The sequence below is a fragment of the Dermacentor andersoni genome, chromosome 4 (genome assembly GCF_023375885.2).
Source record: "Dermacentor andersoni chromosome 4, qqDerAnde1_hic_scaffold, whole genome shotgun sequence".
Taxonomy (NCBI): domain Eukaryota; kingdom Metazoa; phylum Arthropoda; class Arachnida; order Ixodida; family Ixodidae; genus Dermacentor; species Dermacentor andersoni.
In genome coordinates this window covers 73,309,282-73,330,547 of record NC_092817.1, presented here as the reverse complement: position 1 = coordinate 73,330,547, position 21,266 = coordinate 73,309,282, and the positions used below count along the sequence as shown (strand labels likewise).

Genomic DNA, 21,266 nt, shown 5'->3' with positions numbered 1-21,266 from the left:
ATGACATTCGCCAAGGTGGCCCTGGGCGTTTTCTTGGCGACCTTTGCTAGCGGCGTGGGTGCCGAGGACCAGTCCGTACTCAGGAGCATGCTGGCTGCGTTCGCGAAGCAGGCCGCCCAGGACTGCGAGCCCACTCCGGACGGCAGAAACCTCGGCGATGAGGACAAGGTCGAGCTAGTCAAGAAGCACAACGAATACCGGGCGCGGGTGGCTGGCGGCGGCCTAGTCAATTTCCCGAAGGCGACCAACATGATGAAATTGGTGAGTGCGGCCACCCCCTTTTCTGGCTAGATTTACAAATTGTTCATCCATTTAGACCTCTAATTAATGGCGTGCTGACACGTTTTTCGACATAATTGTCCTTCGTTTTTTTCTTATTCCTTCTTTTTGCGTAAGCAAAGCGCCTAGATTTCGAGAACCCGGATAAATGAAGACATCGGAAGTCTAAACGCGCCCTAAATAAATTTTTTTCCGTCAGCTTTTCTAAGAACGATTGTCAGTTTCGTTTACCAGGATGTGCAAGTGTCTCGACGTCATGACGTAGAAAGTGGTAACGTGGGAGCAGAAAATCGGGACATCTTGGCACTCGTTCGTGCATCTGCAGTGCTGCGCTATATGAGGTCGCGCAGCGAGTAGCAGCAGAGTAGACGACCGAGTGAGTTGGAAGTAGCGGTGAAGACGGTATGCTTTCACGTGAATACCGTATGCATCGTAAAGTCACGTGACACACAGCTCCTGAGAAGCGAAGCTAAAGCTAGACCTAGAAAAGCTATTAGAGAAATTTGTCTAGGGTACTCTGAGGTTTCCCAGTATATCTTCTAGGGTGTCGCAATCTCGGTACTTTATTTAACGCAAGGTGAAATAAAAACCAGAAATGTCTTCTCAGTACATTTAACAACCTTACGGAATGTATTATGCAGACAATAGTTGTACAAGTTACAGAAAAGGAAGTTGCCGATTACAATTACAAATACTGCATTAAAATGTAATTGGTTACAGTTACCAGTTACTGTTCCACGAAAGTAATTGAGAAATAACTCAAAAGTAATTGATTACTTCTACATTACTTTCCTTCGTGCTTTTATTAACATTATATAGTTACAGTAAAGACAAGGAGCTGGCTTAGCGCTTTCAGTGAACCCTGCAGCACCTCATACGTTGCTTATCTGCCCTAACGACTGCTTTAAAAAATATTATTTGGCCATCGTTTCTCGCTTTGTTATGAGGCCACCAACAGTGACACTGAGAACTCGCTTGAGGAGGAAAATTGAGGGAAGGAGAGAGAGGTTAGCCAGTTTGCTCGATGTACATGCTCGGGGGTGGGATGTCGAGCATTGTTGTAACGTATACGGATTTTGCATTAGTAAGATATTCATGAGGACTAGTTGCTTCATATATAGAACTGAGGTTGAACAGCGTGAATAAAACAAAGACACAAGGAAACAGATACTACAGACAAGCGCTGACTGTTGTTAACTATACTAAGCAGCTGGGTCCTCTATGAAGCGTAACGCTTCATTGTTGCCGGGACTTGGAGAAGACGCTCCTGGTTGAGCTAACGAAAAGCTGAAAAAAAAAAAAGAAATCGTCCGTATGTGACTTCCAGGCATTGGAGTCATTCGCGTGGCATGCGGCGTTGCCCGACCACGGGTGTTCAACTGCATAGTTTTAGGCAAATTCAGGTTCTCAAAGTTGCGTCGCCTGTCTCAGCTTGTCTCATCAATAATGTAACTGATTACGTGTATTTGAGTACTGAAAAAGAAACAAATACAGACAGTGAGCTTTACCGAGTAAACAAAGTAATCGTAAATTACAACATTACCAGAAAATTTAACTGATTACAAGGAATTATTTACATGTAATTTTTTAAGTACGAGTCTGGTGCGAGAATACCCGTAGAGAACTGCGCGGCTTCAATTCAGGAATACCGACTTGGGGCCCTTAAATAAGTAATTAGAGAAATAAGTACCAAATGCGCGTCGTCTTTCGTGATTGACCGATGAGCGTTCTTATGAACGGTTCTTGTGTACGAACGCCCACCTGATAACGCACAATCCCGACTTCAGACTTTATTTGCTATATTTAGTTATTAAAGGCGGCGAATCACAGGGGTCCAAACAGGATGGGCATACACAGGATAGTAGAAATACACACAAAGTACGTAAACTTGATGCATTAAAACCAAGCAAGCCTTCACACTACAAATTGAATTAGGCTAGCAATTCCAGAAAAGCATGCACAATAAGGTGCAATAAGGTCGCCCGTACAAACGCTGAACATACGCATCAAGATAATTTTAATGTCGGGACTGTGTACAAGAAAGTATTGTGGGGCAAATAAATTTAGGTAAAAATGGTTTTCGTATGTTTGTGAGTGCCAGTGCAGGCTTACCACTCAGACTGTCTTCGTGACAGGAATCCCTAATCGTTTCTTTAGCTGTAAAATCGTCTCGGCGAATAGAGTGAAATTTTCTCTCTCTCTCTTTCCCTTTTTCGTTTTGAGACTTGGCACCAGCATTAGGGCGTAGGTATACGTGCTAGAAGGGTTCTAGGCGTCCGAGGGTAATATGCTTCATAACGTCAAAACGGTGCACTTGTCTATACGAGGCACCTCAACACTGTTCTGTTGAGTCAAGCACTGACACATCTTTTTTTTATAGGAGTTTGATCATCGTTGACTAACTCTGTCTCTTTCACAAATTGTAATTTAAAGGACTGGAACAACGAACTGGCAGCCCATGCCCAGGCCACTGCGGACAAGTGCGACCCCACTGCGCGAGCAAAGGGAACCGCTCTTGACACAGGTTACCATCACCGTCGCAATACGAAGCTGCTCTCCGCGCTTGCTTTTAGGAAGGTTGAAGTCCGCAATTGCTTTGCATGTTACCGAAATGGCTCGTAACTCGTGGGGCACGTTAATTGAAGAAAAATGAAACAGGCTCTGAAGGGTTGCAGTTAAAGACGATTTGGTCATATTTGTGACGAACACGAGAGTCTATTGTCATGAGGATTTAGAAATATACGTGGCTGCCATTAGCACGAGATGCACAGAAACCTTACGCAGAGACGGGATACGGCTTCGTGCTAAAACATTGGGGTACTTCGACGAAGGTCCAAAGTAATCGTGCACATATCATCATCATCAGCCTGGCTACGCCACTGCAGGGCAAAGGCCTCTCCCATACTTTTCAACTACCCCGGTCATGTTCTACTTGTGGCCACGTTGTCCCTGAAAATTTCTTAATCTCATCCGCCCACCTAACTTTCTGCCGCCACCTTCTACGCTTCCCTTCTCTTGGAATCAAGCCCGTAACGCTTAATGACCATCGGTTATCTTCCCTCCTCATTACATGTCCTGCCCATGCCCATTTCCTTTTCGTGATTTCAACTAAGATGTCATTAACTCGCGTTTGTTCCCTCACCCAATCTGCTCTTTTCTTATCCCTTAACGTTACACCCATCATTCTTCTTTCCATAGCTCGTTGCGTCGTCCTCAATTTCAGTAGAACCCTTTTTGAAAGCTTCCAGGTTTCTGCCCCTTAGGTGAGTACAGGTAAGACACAGCTGTTATACACTTTTCTTTTGAGGGATAATGGCAACCTGCTGTTCATGATCGTATACAGTTGAGTTAATAAGACGCGAAGTCTAGGTAATAATGCACGTGCATTCATGTGTTAACTGTTCACAAATAGTATTTAACCATGTTTTGCTCGATAGCGATTAACTTGACTGACACAAGCAGGCACAAAAAAAGGGGCGTACTATCTGCAAATTCCGAGAGCTGCGTAGTTTTTGCGCAAGCTAGCAAGACGCGAAGAGCGCCAAGCTGTATGACGAGCACTGGTTCGTCGCAAAGACAGCTCGTAAGACATCACTGTACGCCGTGCATGTTCGTGCCCTTTGGTATTCGCTAAATCGCGCAAGAAAACCGCCCACACTGCTTTTCGCATTGCTACAAATGCAGATAGTACATGAACAAATTTATTATATACAGCCTTTCTAATGTATACGTTTAACGTACTGTAATAACGGTATGTTCAGGGATTGCCATTGAATTACGCATATGCTTTCGCGCAGCTGTCCACCCGATGCATAAGTTTCGTTGGGTAATCATTTTATTGCGAGGGAAGATGAACGCGTTAACGTGTCAGTTTTTGCTGAAGTTGATACAGACTTTAAGGGACTCACCAGTAAATTAATTACAATGTTCTCTGGTGGTACGTGTAAGACGGGATAGGTCATACTGCGTAGCAACGTGTAGAACTTGAACGCGCGAAAAAATATTTGATGATGATTGATTGTCCACGTGGCTTGCAGGACTTTCTAACAAGGTCTATATATATATATATATATATATATATATATATATATATATATATATATATATATATATATATATATATATATACCTCCATCGAATCGTTGTCCGAATTTACTTCACAACTGGAAGCTGCAGTGCGTAAATAAAACAATTTATCATCGCACGTGTCATCGTCACAAATTTCGCATTGTGTTGCTTTCGACTTCCCACTTTTCTTTTTCCATTTTTGTTTGATTGTCGTTATGTGGACATATGGTACACTATGTTCCCAAAATAAATTTTCATTACTGTACTACTGCTAGTCCTAAGATAATTGTTGTAACTGTCATTTCCTGCTGATTGCTTGCCTTGATTGTTCTTTCTTTTTCCATTCGTGTCTTCTCGCTCTCAAAGTGTATGCTTTAAAGCGTATCCCTTCACACAACTTTAAAATTTCTTCACGCTTTAAGTGTTATCTTTCAGTTCGCTCCTATTTTATGTATAAACTGGTTAATTACGTGTTCTTAACTGCCAGTATCATGTTAATGAACTGTCATGTGAAAACTTGCATTTTTGTTTCTAAACTCAGCTTCTTTCTTATATTACCATCCTCGGGCAATTGTTTTCTTTTTTCTTCCATTTTTTTTTAACTGTACTGCCTAAATGCGTATTCATATACATGTCTACTGTAACGCCCAACTGCCACGCTCTCAAATGAGAGTAGCAGTATTGTAAATAAATAAATATATATATATATATATATATATATATATATATATATATATATATATATATATATACAGAGTGTCTCAACTATCCTGCACCAAGATCTAAAGATATGCAAATGCCAGATACCTGGAGAGAACTAAAATAATGTTGTTTGCCGCCACTAGGAGATACTCAGTTTACTTTTCTGGATTCCGCCTAATTCGATAATTAGTCTTAATTAATTAATCACCTTCTCAAATGTCATAATTAGATGAAACGTTTCAATGTGAAAATAGTAGAGCAACATGAAACGCTCCCGATACAGGTTTCTGTTGGTCAATACGTGCGACATAAAAGTATTTTTCTGAGCGTGAAAGAAGGCCGCAAACACACGCAAAGTGCCTCTAGAGGCCAGTCGCGCTGCAATTTTGCGTGTGCTCGCAGACTTCTTTTGCGTTCGAAAAACACTTTTAGGTCACACGTATTGACCAACAGAAAGCTGTATCGGGAGCTTTTCATGTTGCTCTACTATTTTCACATTGAAACGTTTCATCTAATTATGACATTTGAGAGGCTCATTAATTAACTAAAACGAATTATGTAATTTGGCTGAATGCAAAAAAAAATAATCTGAGTATCTCTAAGCGAAGGCAAAGAACATTACCTTGTTTCTATCCAGCTATGTGGCATTTGCATATTTTAAAATGTTGGTGCATGATAGTTGGGACACTGTATATGTAACATGAACGAGAGGACAGGAAACCGAGAGGGCCGATATTTATCAGTAAAATCATAAGAAGCCAACAAACAATGACACGGAGGACATCATAAGGATAGTTGCATGTTCTTAATTGAAGTAAAGAAATGATAAATGAATGAAAATGAAAGTGGATGAAAAAAAATTATGCAGATCCCACGCACTGTGGGAATCGATGTAAGCGAAGCTTTCCGTGCTGTTTGCTTTGAATGACGATAATTAGCCGGGGTATTGACGGCGAATGTTAACTTTTTCAACGTTTTGTCCAACACGAGAGTGGTGACTTGATGGTAAATGTTACCTAGCGTGCACCACTGCTGTTTGTCTGCGTAGTACGCAATACACAAAGGGAGAGGTGTTTGCTTGAGGCGCTCTTGTGCGCCATATTTCATAACCACCGAGATGGTTAAGCATTGTCATTGCCTCACATAGCACGTCGCATCGTATCAGAAGCAATAAACTTGAATTGGATTATCGGGCTGCACGTGCCAAAACCGCAATCGGATTATGAGGCAAGACCTAGTGGTGGACTCCGGATTAATTTTGACACCGTGTTCTTTAACGTGTCCCTGAATCAGCGTACGCGAGCGGTCTTTTTTTTTTTTGTTTTCTTTTTATTTCTCCGCCGTCGAAATGCGGCCGCCTCGGTTAAATCCGCGACCTCGAGCTATGCCATAGCCGCAAAGCTATCGTGGCGGGCACAGAAATGTTGATTTCATGTGCGACCGCTACCGTTGTGCCATCTAGACCCTGCGGTGCGCTTTAATTAATGCGGCTCTGCTTATGCACGCCCTGCGTAAGTTGTCCGTTGGACATATTTGCGTTCTTACACACCAGATGATGCTAGGAGCGGCGGTAGTTGGTCGTCCTCGGGTACTTTCTACACGCGCAGGCGTGGGTTAGCGGCAAGTACGATGGTGTGGTACCTGTTGGGTGTCGCTACGTCATAAATTTAGAGTTCGAAGGACCGAAAAATCCCTTCGAATTTCCGAACTTCCCGATTTAAGGAAATAATTCTAGCGTGGTCATCCCTTCGTTAAATCGAGCTTCAACTGTATTTTGTTTCTGTCATCGCCACGATGCACCAACGGCGATCACATTTAAACTGCGTCTCATTTACAAGCTCCTCGCTTGACCGGACGTCTAGTTGTGAACGGCACATGTATCATATAGTGTAGACAGACCTTTCGTTTTCTTTAATGTTTCCCAGACGGACTCCACAATATATTCATATTTCAGTTAGGTTAAATTAGTAAGTATTCTCGAGTATTCAAGACCGCCTTTATTTTCTCTACTAATCTTATTCGATGCTATTTGGAAATATCACTATTTGAACACATATTTATCGTTATTTGAACACTGGCTCTCGCGAGGGTTTGTGCCGGTGACGTGGCGCCACCGGGACGAATGAAACCTTCGCGAAATTTTATTCTTATTTTTATTTTATTTTTTATTTTTCAGAAACAGCAGGAACGCACCATACCGTACTTTGAACTTAAGTTTATCCAGCGTTTGCTTGCCTTCTTACGTCACCTTTCTCGCTTGCCTTCTCACGTCACGGCTGCTCCTGTTTGAAAAAAAAAACAAAAGGATTCCTCGGGATTTTTAGTTGAGTGCATAAGTATCATGCACAGTGAGGTCAGCTGTCAGAGGAAACACTTTAACTTGCGGCGCTCCCTTTGCTGGCGCTACAGTTTCAAGCGCCAGCTGAAGCAGTGTCAATCACTGCACGGGTGCATGTGTATATAAAGGTGCCAGCGCCACCAACCGCAAGTCTCCTGCGGCAAAGCCGTGTGATCGTAGAACTGCCAGACAGGAATACTTGAACGTACTCTATGCTCCCGCTTTAACAGTTGGCAGAACTGCACATCGTATACTATCGGGCTCTCCGGATTATGTTGTAGCCGGGCTTTGCGGACAGTTTTCAGCTATACAGACACTCGCTGCGCACTGCGCAGGGTCTTTCACCGGAGTCCACCAAATCCAGGACTCCGCCGCCGTCCCCGCAACGCAGCCGAAAGCCGCGCCGTTCAAGGGCGCCCACGTGCTCCAGACGTGGTTCGACGGGAGCGTGAAGTTGAAACCTGCGGACTTGAACAAGTACGCGGATCAAACGGACGCGGAGGCGGAGAGATTCGCACAGGTATGCGCAGCGAAATCCTATGCGTTCTGTCTGTTATCCTTTTTCTTTCTTTTTTTTGAATTGCGCAAAATGATACATGTATATAGACCATAATGGGCAGCGCTTCTGGGGCAGCCATTCTTTTTTTTTTTCGCCGGGGAGGGCACGAATCGGCAGAATGAAAAAAAAAAAAAAGGGAACACCCACGATACAACGTTGCGCCTGTTCTCATGGCATGCTTGCCAGCCGTGTTCGCTCGCCAAGTTGTCGTCAGCTGCCGCCGTCAATGAACTGGCTGCCCAGAGTGAAATTGAAATGAATTCTGCGGTTTTACGTGCCAAAGCCACAATTTGATTATGAGGCACGCCGTAGTGGGGGACTCCGGAATGATTTCGACCACCAGGGGTCTTTATATAACGTGCCCCCAATGCACGGGACATTTTTTTTTTTTTTTGCATTTCGCCCCATCGAAATTTGGTCGCCGCGGCCGTCATTCGATCCCGCGACCTCGTGCTTAGCAGCGCAACGACATAGCCGCTAAGTCACCACGGCGAGTGGCTCAGCGTGGGCTGCGACTGAAGGCGAGATTAACTGCGCTTGCTCTAAACGGGTGTGCGAGATTAACATATTCTACTATTGTAGATAACAAAAGTGCAGTACTCACGCTGGAATGCTTAGAAACAATTTGCGCAGTCATCTCAACGATGTTACTGCAATGGCCAAATGCTGCGAACAGCCGTTGGACACTTGTGAGAGTGAATCTTCTTTATCAGCATTTTTTTTTGTTATTGCGTTTTCATGTCGTGTCCCATTATTACTCAGGCTAATGGGCTCGCGAAGACTATCTTCCTCAAGTGCCGGATATTTCTCGCCATTGAAACGTTAGTTTTGCCACATTTCTCGCATCTTCAGAAGCATGAAAAGCGTACATCTGGAAAACGAATTAAGGACTTCCAATTCTTCAGCGAGTTGAGCTATCCTTCGTAATGAGCACGCCATGTGAGAAGTCTCGACGGGAACATAGGATATAAGACTATAAGATATTTTATTTAGATTACTCGGGAAGCATCCATCCAGGTGCTTGCAATATGCTATGCCTGATGTAGAACATTGGGAGAAGTAATGAAAGAAGTGAATCCGCTATATGACGACATTCTGCACCGAGAGAAAACACAACGTCATTTAACTTCCCATCCGTTTTACTAAAGCACTTTGCGCATATTCAAAATGGGGGTGGATATCTCTCGGAATGTGTGTGTGTGTGTGTGTGTGCATGCGTGTGTGTGTGTGCGTGCATGTGTGTGTGTGTGTGTCTGTGTGTGTGTGTGTGTCTGTGTGTGTGTGTGTGTGTGTGTGTGCGTGTGTGTGTGCGTGCGTGTGTGTGCGTGTGTGTGCGTGCGTGTGTGTGTGTGTGTGTGTGTGTGTGTGTGTGTGTGTGTGTGTGTGTGTGTGTGTGTGTGTGTGTGTGTGTGTGTGTGTGTGTGTGTGTGTGTGTGTGTGTGTGCGCGTGCGCGTGCGTGCGTGTGTGTGTGTGTGTGTGTGTTTTGCACTGTCCTCGTTTCGTCGCAATGTCAGATGTATAGATATTTTTTGTGTGTGTTTCAGCTTATCTGGGCTGAAACTCGCTCCATAGGTTGCGGCTACAAACAGTTCAAGTTAAAATCAAGGCCAAACGACCCAACCAAGGAAATCCTAGTATGCGACTATCACCCTGGGTGAGTATAGTCTTATGCACCTTTAAAAAAAAACAAGAATATGAAACCAAACCTCCGATTCTCTTAAAAGCTTATGTTGAAAAAACATTCTTAACGATAATTTCTGAGGACTTAGCAATAAAAAAAGATTCTCAGGATTTTGACGGCATATCATGCACAAGGTCCTTCTACCCCTACATAACTCGATTTCGAGTTCTTCAGTGATAAATGCGGAGCTTTGGAGACCGCGCTCACGATTGTCGTGTCGCATCGTGCCTGAACGAAACTTTGGCGAACGTGACCATTACCTCACCCCTCCCCTTATTCATTTCGCGAGCTTTTAGACACATTATTTGCGCGGTTAAGTAGTCTCTTTGTGATTATAGCATCATCTAAACGCATCTACACACACTATAGGGATTAACAGAGCTCTTAGAAAAGATGGCCCTAGGATTGGGCAGGAGAGAGTGAGCTATACCCGTGTGTGAACATTGCGAAGGAAAGCAGTTGTGGCCCTGAGGAACACAAAAACGTGGAAACAGGCTCCACGGACACCTCAAGTATGAGCACTATTGAGCACTTGAAAGTTCCAGCTTGTTTGGGATATACCGTATTTACTCACATAATGCTCGCATAACGTATATCTTTTTTTTTGCGTATAAAATTGATGGGAACTTGGATGTGCGATAATTACGCGGGGAAAATTTTCCGAGAGAACGTTTTTTCTATAGAATGACGCTTAGCAGATGACGCTCGACGGTCATGCGTTTCCTAGAGGCCTAAAATAGGCGCGAAAGAAACTTGAAGGTTACGAGCCTGGCGGTATTCGTCGCCGCCTTATTAGAAAGAGGACGCACGTATCACATCCATCCATCCTGTTATCCTATCGTAATCATTGGCCACACCAAGCAGACAACAGTCACTGCCACAATTTTCGAGAGAGGGACGATTACTCGAAAAACTGTAGATTTTTGAGGGAAGGGGGAGAGGGCGGGTTGTCGGCGCGAACATTAATTGGGTAAATAGTGTAGGCCCTTTAGAGTCGCCACACAATAAACGCTCGTTCCATCCGTTAAGTTCACGGCTATACAGGCCACGATATAAATGAATTCAGTGGCAATCTGCTTAGACAGTTGTATAATTAAAGAAAAACGGGCGGTATAATTCCTGATGTGCTGCTTTAACGAAACATGTTTTACTTAAGACTACGGGGGAGGTACCATGGTATTTTCTGTTTTCTTTTTCTCTCCTGGGTTAGGTACACGTGAAGTCTCCCTGTGTATTTTCTTGAAGCGTAGAAATCATAAGTTACAAGAATATGAACACAGAAAAAGAAAAGGGGGGGGGGCGCTTGCCCCCCCCCCCCTTTTTTTTTTGCATGCGACGCGTAGGTAAATGCAAGCGAACTTGTGACTTCGCAATACAACGACCTGTATCCGCAACCAAGCATGCTTCTCGCTGGGCGCGCAGACAAACATACAAGTAAGCTATGCGTAATAAAGAGTAATGCTATAAAACTGAAGGAGCAGCAGGCCAAAATGTTTGGGAACGAAGAAATACCTTTGCATTGCATTCACTCCATCAAAGTTAATGAGGTTTGTTGCATTAAAAATAAAAAGAAATATAAAAGAAATACGGACCGTATGGAAGCCGATTTTTTTATTTCAGCCAACAAATTTGTTTTCACAAGAATTATTATAAGTTGCGGAACTGAAAAATTTATAGCGCCGAGTTTACAACTCTCAAACTCAGTAATAAAAAATATTGAATGAATGAATGAATGAATTTATTTCTCCTGTTTACAACAGAAAGGAAGGATATTAACATAATTATGCAGGCTGCGCCTAGTAGGTTATCTAGAGCAGACAAAACTCACGTATTCTACACCGCGCTGAAATGTAAAATGTAAAAGGCGGCCTTGTCAGGGCCGCCTTTGACAAAGATAGAAAGGTTCACCTATCCAAACGTCGGCCAGCGTTTCTGAGGCACTTTATCACTGCTTATATAACTTTGATACCACAGTGTCCAAGTCCGTCTGTCGGACCCCTTCTTAGTTGTGACCTACAGGTGCACACGAATAAATAAAATTTGTCCTTTTCAGATGTTATAACAGATGCTGTTTACGGAATTGCTATATCTATCGAAATGCAGAGTTACGCATTTAAAAACATTGTACCCGCCGTGGTTGCTCAGTGGCTATGGTGTTAGGCTGCTGAGTACGAGGTCGCGGGATCGAATCCCGGCCACGGCGGCCGCATTTCGATGGGGGCGAAATGCGAAAACACCCGTGTACTTAAATTTAGGTGCACGTTAAAGAACCCCAGGTGGTCGAAATTTCCGGAGTCCTCCACTACGGCGTGCCTCATCATCAGAAAGTGGTTTTGGCACGTAAAACCCCATAATTTAATTTTTAATTTAAAAACATTGTGGTTTGATTTCTTTTTAAACTTATTGATTTCCGGCAGTTTCTGAAAAAAAAAAAAATGTTAGGCTTCAATAAACGTTCCTGAGCCGAGTTAACAAAGCTTTTGTTCGCGAGTGCTTATTGCTATAGGCCGGCCACTGTTGCTAGTAATATCTCTGGCTTCAGGACTGGCTGGAATTGATTTCAAACGAGCAATTCTAGCCTAAGAACTTTTCTGGAAATTCGTGCCCTGCCTTCTCGTGACAGTAGAACTCGCTTTATTTTCCCTATACGCTGCAAATTTCATTCGTACCGGTTCAGCTGTTGTCTAAAGTGAGTATTTCTGGCGCCTTCCGCGTATTTGAATACGGAAATCGCGGTTGGCTCTTAGGTATAAAGCTTCATGCTCTGTGTGTTATCCACGAGCTGTTCCCCGTCGTTGGCATTTTGTAGGCAGCAGTTATTTTCTATACATACGTGCGTGCATGGTGGCGAAGTGAAAAGTGACGTCTGCTTTTCGCAGATTGAAAACAGGAGCACCGGTGTACAAGCAAGGGGAGCCTTGCAGCGATTGTGGCAGTGATTTCGAATGTGACGTCACAAAATTATGCGTAAGTTACTGTTCTTTGTTCAACAATTTAGGTGGCAAGATAATTAGTGTGCAAATAACTTTCTTCCATTTTTTATTTTTACCTTAATCGTGTCGAAAAAGCATATCAGTTATAATTTGAAGGTACTGCAAAAAATATATGGAAAAGTGCAGATCGTTCAAACCTTTATTCGTCCAGTATAGCTTAACCAGTATCGGCATAATATAGCTGTTTTATAGCAATTAACTTCCTTTTCGCGATGTCAGAGGCCATAGTATCATGGCACTACGTCTTTCGATTATTTTATCGTCAGTATCGGCCTGTCATGAATAGTGAATATACAAACAGAATTGAATCGAGCTAAAGTAATCGTTACGTGATACTGTCCAAGGAAAAAGAAATCGCAGTGTCGCGCGAAAGGCGAAGCATTGATAGCGACAGAGAAGTGTTAAACAATTACGCAAAGTAAGGTTCGTAGTTTTATCGGCAGTATAAATAGTAGCAAACATTTCCTTACTAAACAAGCGTGTTATCAAGCTCATCGACAAACATGAATAGATTTCACTCGATTACTGCGACCATTAGATGTCACAACGCTGGGATGATGACGGGCACAGGCAGTTGGGAGCGAATGCTTGATGCTGCCGCTTGTTTCATCGCATCTCAGAAACTTAGATTACGCGACTTCCAGCATTATAGGCGCGCAGGGGAGGACGCCGCGAAGTCCACGCGCACGAAGCCACCAGGCATCCTGGTCCTCCCTTATCTCGGGCACCCACCGCAGATAACCTCCAGCATACGTCGCGCGAAGCCGAGGGGACCGCCATGAGCAACCACTGCTTAGCTATAGGAAAAGACGCGCACTCTCAATCACGTGACCTCATAACACTGGCCGCACAGTAAGACAGCATGCATCAAACCACCATACTTCGCGGCTCACCTTATCACGCTTGCCTTCGCACCCGCAGCATACAGGCGCGCGAGCCACTCATTTTTATTGCACTTGGATTGTGCAAGTAACATCAGAGCGACGGCGAAAATTTGCCTGGAATATTCATTTAATTGGTATCTCAACAAAATTAAGAAAGTTCAGTATGCCTTGCAAGCTCGGACAAAAAACAAAACAAAAGACCATTTTAAGGCGAAAGCGTCGAGTGGCTCGTTGCAATGGCTCATATTCAAAAAACGGGGCGTCTAGTCGAGTGTTACAAAAAATATCATCATTATCAATAGCTCATACCCCCGTAAGCATGCAAAAAATGCAATGGCTCATACCTCTTTAAGGAAGAGGCTACAAGCGCTCAGGGAAGTGAAGCCAACAGTGCATACATTCATTGAAATCATCCATACAACACGCAGAACAGCACACGTTTCAATAAAGAACAAGCTCAAAACAAGCATCCGAACCATCAATGAAGCATTGCATACCCCCCTCGGAAGTAGTCAAGGTTTCGACGAAAATCCGTCTCGTCAGGCATTGAAGTTTGAAAAAAAGGTTTGCAGTCACTGAGCAACTGAAACGAAAAGAAAGACGTTTCGGAACCCGTACGGGTTCCTTGTTCACAATGAAGCGGATAAGACGAGTAGTTCTCCGTATTTTAGTAACTACGTCGTGTCCGTAAGCACTCCTGTTGTACACGCAGTCAAGGTTTCGACGAAAATTCATCTGGTCAGGCAATGAAGATTGAAAAGACTACTCGTCTTGACCGCCTCTTTGTGAAAAAGCAACCCGTACGGTTTCCGAAACGTCCTTTTTTTTTCGTTTGACTTGGTCAGTGATGCAAACCTTTTTTCAAACCCCCCTCGGAAGCATGCTACGGCTAAGGATGCTCGCCAAGCGAGAAACGAGGTGCGACGGGAGCAAGGCGTTCGACCCCGAGGGCTGCTTTCCCCTGCTGAGAGGACGCGACGTAAAGTCAAGGAGAGACGTCGTTGGCGCGAGTGTGACCCCGCTGTACGAGAGCGCGCGAAGCCGCAGCCAAGCGTCAAAAACGAGACGAAGAAGCCGAAGTGCGAAAACAGCAACGCGACGATGCGAGACGACAACGTAGAGAGGAGGCCGAATCTTACAGACAACGGCTTGCTCCACGTTTACTCCAGACGGCGGCTTGTTGTGTCTTGCAAGAAGTCTGGTCCCTCCAATCGTGTATAACTTAAGCATTACCAAATGTGCAGCAGGCTTTCGCCTTCACGTGTCACAGGAATGTACTATGCTGCCGAACTTTTTATTGCGCATGAAGCTCACCAAAGAACCTTCCGTGCCGAGAGATAGATAGGTCGAGAAACCAGCATTTTGCATAATATTGTTTTCTGAATACATTCATTTGGAAAACGCTGAACAAATGGAACTTCGTATATTTTGATGGCGTTGAGCATCCTACGCCACTGAGATAACAGGGTTTTGTATTAAATGGGGCACCGCGATGATAGCTTTTCGTTCATGCCTTACACTGTTTCAAGAGTGAGCGTTTGAACGCCGTGCATCGAGTTTCGCGAGTAGGTTCTTAGATTCAAGAAAAAAAATATGACATCCATTCGTCTTGTAGCACGAAGCTACAAAGGAATTAAACCCATACGAATTTTGAAGAAAGAAAGCTTTTCAGTTGTAGAAAAAAGGTTTTATTTCGGCGTTCAAACTCGGGATCAAGGTCTTTCCGGGGCGGCCACTCTACCACCTCAGCTAACCAGCAGGTTAGCCGATTGCAGAGAAAGGGCGAATCAATTGACAACTCCAAGCACTGAACACTCAATATGGCAAATCAGTTCTGCGGAAGACCGCGAGCTGGAGTAAAGTTCAAGAGAGGAAAAAAAGTTACGCGGGTGACGCGCATGTGTGTGGGTGCTTAGCGAACTCGATGGGCCTAGACGCTTAACGGTCCGCATCGCAGCTAGTATTAGCGCGGTCGCGCCATACACAGCAGCAGCCGGAGTAGAACGCCCCCTTGTAAAGATTCGCTTACTAAGTTAACGAGCATGGTGTCAGCGCGCACAGGCAAACATTGATACATCACACTCAATGAACGCGGACGCTCGATGTAAAACGCTGGCGCGAAAAATCGCGGCAGCAGCAGCGAGCCAAGTGAGCTTCGTGCTGTCTATCGCTTCAACGCAAACTAAGCGGCGAGAACACAGCGCACGCAAAACTACGAGCCATCGGCTCGCCTAGACTGTGCCCCCAAAGCAGATCGCTTTCAAAGCTCGCACGACTGCGCGCGGCTATACAACGCCCCACTCCCTCCCTTCCCCCGGTGCCATGCGTGCGACAGAAGATGGCGCGCTTCCTCCCTCCTTTCCTCTCTTGCGCACGCGAGAGCCGCTATCGCCGGCTCACCGTCCCACGCATTCACTCGCACACAGCGTACGGCAGGTAACGACGATGTTATCACAAGACGAAACCGGTACATCGGCATGGCAAACAAAGCCTGCAACCTGTAGCAACGGCCACAGGAAGTCAACCCAGCGCGCCTCCGCCTGCCTTCCTCCTTATAGATTCCCCGCTTCGTTCAACGTCACCTAGACTTTCCTCTAGGTGGCGTTGCTTTGCCGCGCGCTTAGTGCACTCCTTCGTACTTTCCCCGGCGCGTGATTCTCTTCCCCTCGAGGCGCCATCCTCATCCGCTTCCCTCGCAACTTCGAACACACATTCGCCGATTGCGCTAGCTAAACAGTTAAATTAAAATCCACGCGTCTTGTAGAACGAAGCTTCAAAGGAAATGCACATGGATTAATCGGAAGGAATCGGGTGGATCTCAATTTTTGAAATGAACGAAAATTGAAAAATGAAATGAGCGAAAATGAACGAACAATGATACCGTATGAATTCATGTGCAAACCTTGGTGATAGCCAAGCAGAAGCAATGCACAAGACCCTAACAGCTTTTGTAGACTACAATAGGGTACAACCGCTTCGAGAAATGTCATACATCTGCGGCGAGTGAGCCGTGGTATGGGGAGCCCTCAATACGCCATAATGATGCGATTCTTTATGAAGTGTGAGCCACGATAAGGACAGCTCTTCGGCTTGCTGTCAGAGGAATTGCTGAGAGACTAATAGCAACAAGGTGCTACAAATAATCTTTAAAGCTGATTTGGGCGCGCATCGGGTGTGAGCAAGAGTTTGCCAAAGATTTTCACAGAGGAATTCAAAGTCACGGCAACTGCACCAGGATATCCCCCCCTTGCATGCTGCTTAAATGATTGTCTTTTTTGGCATGGCACAGTATTTGATTAGTTCGTCAAACTACCTAGTCTGAAAATAAGCTCGCACGACTTTTGGCTGTTCACACAAATTAAAAGGCACCTTGAAGGGAACGTACTTTCGAACCTGAGAGGACAAAGTGCAACGCGACGGCTGCTCTAGCAGCACTTACCGAGCATGACTGTTTCGAGATGTGGAAAGTGCTGAGGACTCGTTGTTTGTAAGCGGGAGGGCACTACTTTGAAGGAAGTTAGGACGACGAAAACACCTGGCGGCACTACATCACTTCGGAAGCATGGCCGTATGCTTTTCAGACAGGCCTTGCATTTTTATACTGACGCGGACTCAAAATTTTACCAGAAACCACACAATCGTTTCGACCGCATAAATGTAAATTTTATATCACGCATCATCTTGATAGGCGCGATGAATTCGCTTGTCTAGCACGCCAATGGTGCCCCTCCTGCGGTGTTGATGAGGGCTTAGACCATTTGATTTTGTATTGTGGACGCTTCACGACCTCAAAATCTGCCTTGAGGAACGCGTAAACATGCGGCACGGTACGTACGTAGCCTCAGCTACGAGATGTTCTTGGACAGTGCCAATCTAGGGGATCTGAACTGTGCCCCACTGAAGCGCCTATAGCATTCTTGCGGGGTACAGGCCACAGTGAGACTCTGTACAACTTTTGTGCAAGCACATTATGCGCGCATGTGTGAGTTAGCGGGTGTGTGTGCTTTACTTATATTTCCCTCCACTTATTTCATCCCGAACCATCTCGCCTAGAGCAGCTCGCCAAGCCCGTCGCTAGCCTAACCTCACCAGATACCGTTAAACTTGCTCTCTACCACGAACCGTGCAGGTAGAAAAAGCCAAGCCCTCGACTTCCGGCCAGTCCAGAATCGACGGGAGTCCCTCCTTGGTGTCCATCATAGGCATCGGCGCCGGAGTGATTATCTGCGTAGCGGTCGTCATCTGCCTCGTCGTCATGCACACGAGAAGGCGTAGAACCGCCACGGGGGCCGCCACGGCAGCCGAGTTGGTGGCGGGCGGCTCCAACGAGTCCGCAGGCGGGGACGCCGCCGGGGCCGAAGACCACAAGACGACCGAGGCCGCGAAGACGGCCGACAACGCCGATCAAGGCGGTGCTGCGGCTAGCCACGAAGCGCTCGCGAAGAAGTGACGCGGCATGACGGTCGGCGTGGCCTCGCGTGTCCGGATACATTTGTAGGGCACACGACGAGCCAGCGCAGAGCTGGTCTCTGCTTGCGCGCTCTCGAGCACTCTCCCTTGGAGACAGCTCCAGAAAAAGAAAGGGGGGGGGGGGGAATTATGATAGACACGGAAAGGAAACGATTGTTCTTATGCGTCTCACATGGTGCAATTCTTTATGCACAATATAATAACCAAACTAGTCCGCACGTTTTCGTCCGCTTTCTTTATTTCTCCCTCTCTCTCTCCTAGTCCTTTCCTCTCTCCATCTTTCTCTCTATCTCTTTCATTTAGTCCTTTCCGATTCTATACCCCTTTTCTATGCAGAATAGCACGTAGGTGGCTACACGCACGCCGGCAAAGTTCTCTCCGTTTCATTAAGAACGTTCCATCTCATTTATTGGTGCTTGTACAGAAATGGCGACACCGTAACGCTGTCATAAAGTCAAGTAAAACGATCATGGCAAGGCTATTGAGGAAGATAGATCATTCGAGTACAAAAGTGAATAAACAATGCATCAACCGTTCGTTCACGGGATCGCTTTGACGAGGCTAAAATGAACGCCATCCCCGTGCTCTCCATCTGCCTTGTGATTTAGATGCTGCGAAACGTACGCATTTGTGTTAACTCTATGCTCATCATTTACCCGTGAATTCATAAAAAGGATGTCGACATATGCGTCCTTTGATGTCTCGCCGGCAGTCATTCTGGACAGAAATGACGCTTGCCATTAAAAAGCCATACGGCCGATTTCAAAGGCCCTTTGAGCTTTCTTTTTCTTTTTTGACGCAGAGAATCACCTTCATTAAATCACCCAGGGTCGGCGCTATGACCACTGTGGCGTGACGCAATTCTGTGCTCGCAAAAAGAAGCTCTAGTTAAAGGGAGCGTTCATGCATGAAAGTAAGCTGCATTTATTATGCAGCTTACTTTATGCTCCATAATTTCGAATAATCCACCCATTTCTTGGCCAATCCCCCATCGTGGGTAGGAGCCACACGCATCACAGGCTACAACAACAACAACAACAACAACAACAACAACAACAACAACAACAACAGCTGAATGCAAGTAAACAGACGATGTGATTACAGTGACGATGTCGACGACGAAGTGTGGTGGTTCCTCCCGACAAAAATAATTGCATGTTAAGATTCTTTATGCTTATTATGCTGGCATAATTCTTGCGGTAATACTTTGATATTCGATCATTCCTGTCTGTAAAAGTAGGCACTTTAATTTTCATTTAAAAGATACTTATTTCATTTCACCTTACTTTCATGAAAAAAAAAAGTTTTTTCACCGTCCGATTCATGGCCAATCCCCCAGAGTGGTTTGCCCAGTTTTACTGAGGAACATACACGCACATGCACACACACACACACGCACGCACGCACGGGCGGGGGCACGCGCGCGCGTATTTATGACCTCGCTGTAAGGGGCGATGTTTCCACCCCTAATGTTCTAAATTATAAGAATTTTTTTTTAGTCGTTAGCATTGTCTACAGGCAAGAGAAGCAATACTGACACTTATTCACGTGGATTTCACACGCCGTTGATAAAAGAGGCTACCGAGGGGGTCACTGAAGTCCGCAGATTTTGTTCAGGGCAAAAAAGGCGCGCAAAGCAAGGTCAACATACAGCAACATATTTATTCTCTATGCATAGGCTATTCATACCATTAGAAGCAATTGTTTCTTAGCTACCTCCATCTCTTTAAAATATAATAAACTTTATCATGTGTATATATTTATATATATTGTGTCTGCATGGCGGTCCCAGTGGAAACTAAAAATAATGAAGTGAGAAAATACGGATGAGGTAGCCGCCGCTTATGCTTCTAACGCACTTGTTCTATTGTCAAGATTTGCAGACATAGAGCGAAAGTATGAATTAAACGCCATGCACGTCCGCACCGACAATGATGCAGTAAGCTTATAGCCGCAATAAAATTTTAACTGAAATGGTAGAGGCAACTCGAAACCTCAAATGATATCGGTAACAGAAGGAAGGAAGAAAAAACTTTAATGCTCTATTTACAGCTTTCAGCGGCTAACAGAGGTCTTCATGTTTTACTGAAGTCTCCGCCGTCTTGAGCGGTCGGCGCCCCTATTCCAGAGCACCGCTGAGCCTGGCCACTTTGCGAGCGTGTTGCACCAATCCTTTTTGGACTGTGAGCACGCCGCTGGTGAGCAGGCCCTCCCACTGTTCCGTACTGGGTTTTTTTTCCTTGTGGAAAGAGAAGTTATTTCTGCACTCCTACGTGATGTGATATAGTGTTGGGATGGCCCCACACCATGGGCATGTGTCCCTGTATTGACTGGGAATCATTTTATGTAGGATGTGTAGATTGGAGAATGTTCCTATCTGCAGCCTTCGCCAGCCGACTGCTTCGTGTTGTGTTAAAGATGGATGGGGTGGTGGATATATTATCCTTTTGCCTCGGTCGTGGCTTAGTATTTCCGCGTACGTTGGTTCCACCGTCATAGTGGTATCCGGGTCCATTGACTGTCCCACTCGGTATGTGAGCTCGCGAGCTAGACTGTCAGCCCTCTGGTTACCCTCTATTCCGGTGTGACCCGGCACCCAGAAAATCGTGTGCAGTATCTTTTCGTTCGGAAGCCTTGCCTCGAGGAGGATTCGCAGCGTCCCTTTGTTGATTCTACCTGCCGTGTAATTTCTGCATGCTTCTTTGGAGTCTGTGAGTATTATCAAGGATCTGTTTCTACGGTAACCCTCCGCCGCTGCTAGAGCCACAGATGCTTCTTCCCCCTCTGTTACCGTGCAGCTCCTTAAGGTTGCGCTGCTTATCAGCTCTCCCATGTGATCCACGGTCACTGCCGCAACTCTATGTTCTTTGCTGTTGTGGTCCCACAGGTATAGGGCTGCATCCGTGTATACCACATTGTTTTTAGTGGCCAGGTGTTTTTCTACGTAATCTGCTCGCGCCTGTCTTCTGGCCGTATGCAGATTCGGGTCCATATTCCTCGGTAGGGGGCTAGCTTTCAGTGTCTGGCGAAAAGAGTGGTATGTTAGCCATCCTATCCTTCGTTCCTTCTATGTTTTTATAGCCTAATCTTTTAAGGAGAGCCCTGCCGGTGGATTTCTGCTGGAGTCTGGTAATGACACTTTGGAGAACTCTGGTAATGACACTTTAGGGGGGTGGGTGGGCTTCGACATCTTGTTTTGTTGTTTTCCTTTGTGCATCTACACAGCGGCTAGAAGAGTGGGAGTGGTGTCTGCAAGTGCCACACCAACACTTTGCAAGGCATGAAGGATGC

General features: G+C 45.3%; 1 protein-coding gene across 1 annotated transcript; it reads left to right on the top strand.

The window, feature by feature from the left end:
- On the top strand, positions 1-18,735 carry LOC126536782 (scoloptoxin SSD43-like). Its single transcript, XM_050183786.3, has 6 exons — positions 1-261; positions 2,713-2,803; positions 7,723-7,907; positions 9,492-9,601; positions 12,508-12,595; positions 17,635-18,735. Exons 1-6 carry the CDS (start codon positions 1-3, stop codon positions 17,953-17,955), a joined length of 1,056 nt encoding a protein of 351 aa, XP_050039743.2. The 3' UTR covers positions 17,956-18,735.
- Positions 18,736-21,266: the final 2,531 nt, after the last annotated feature.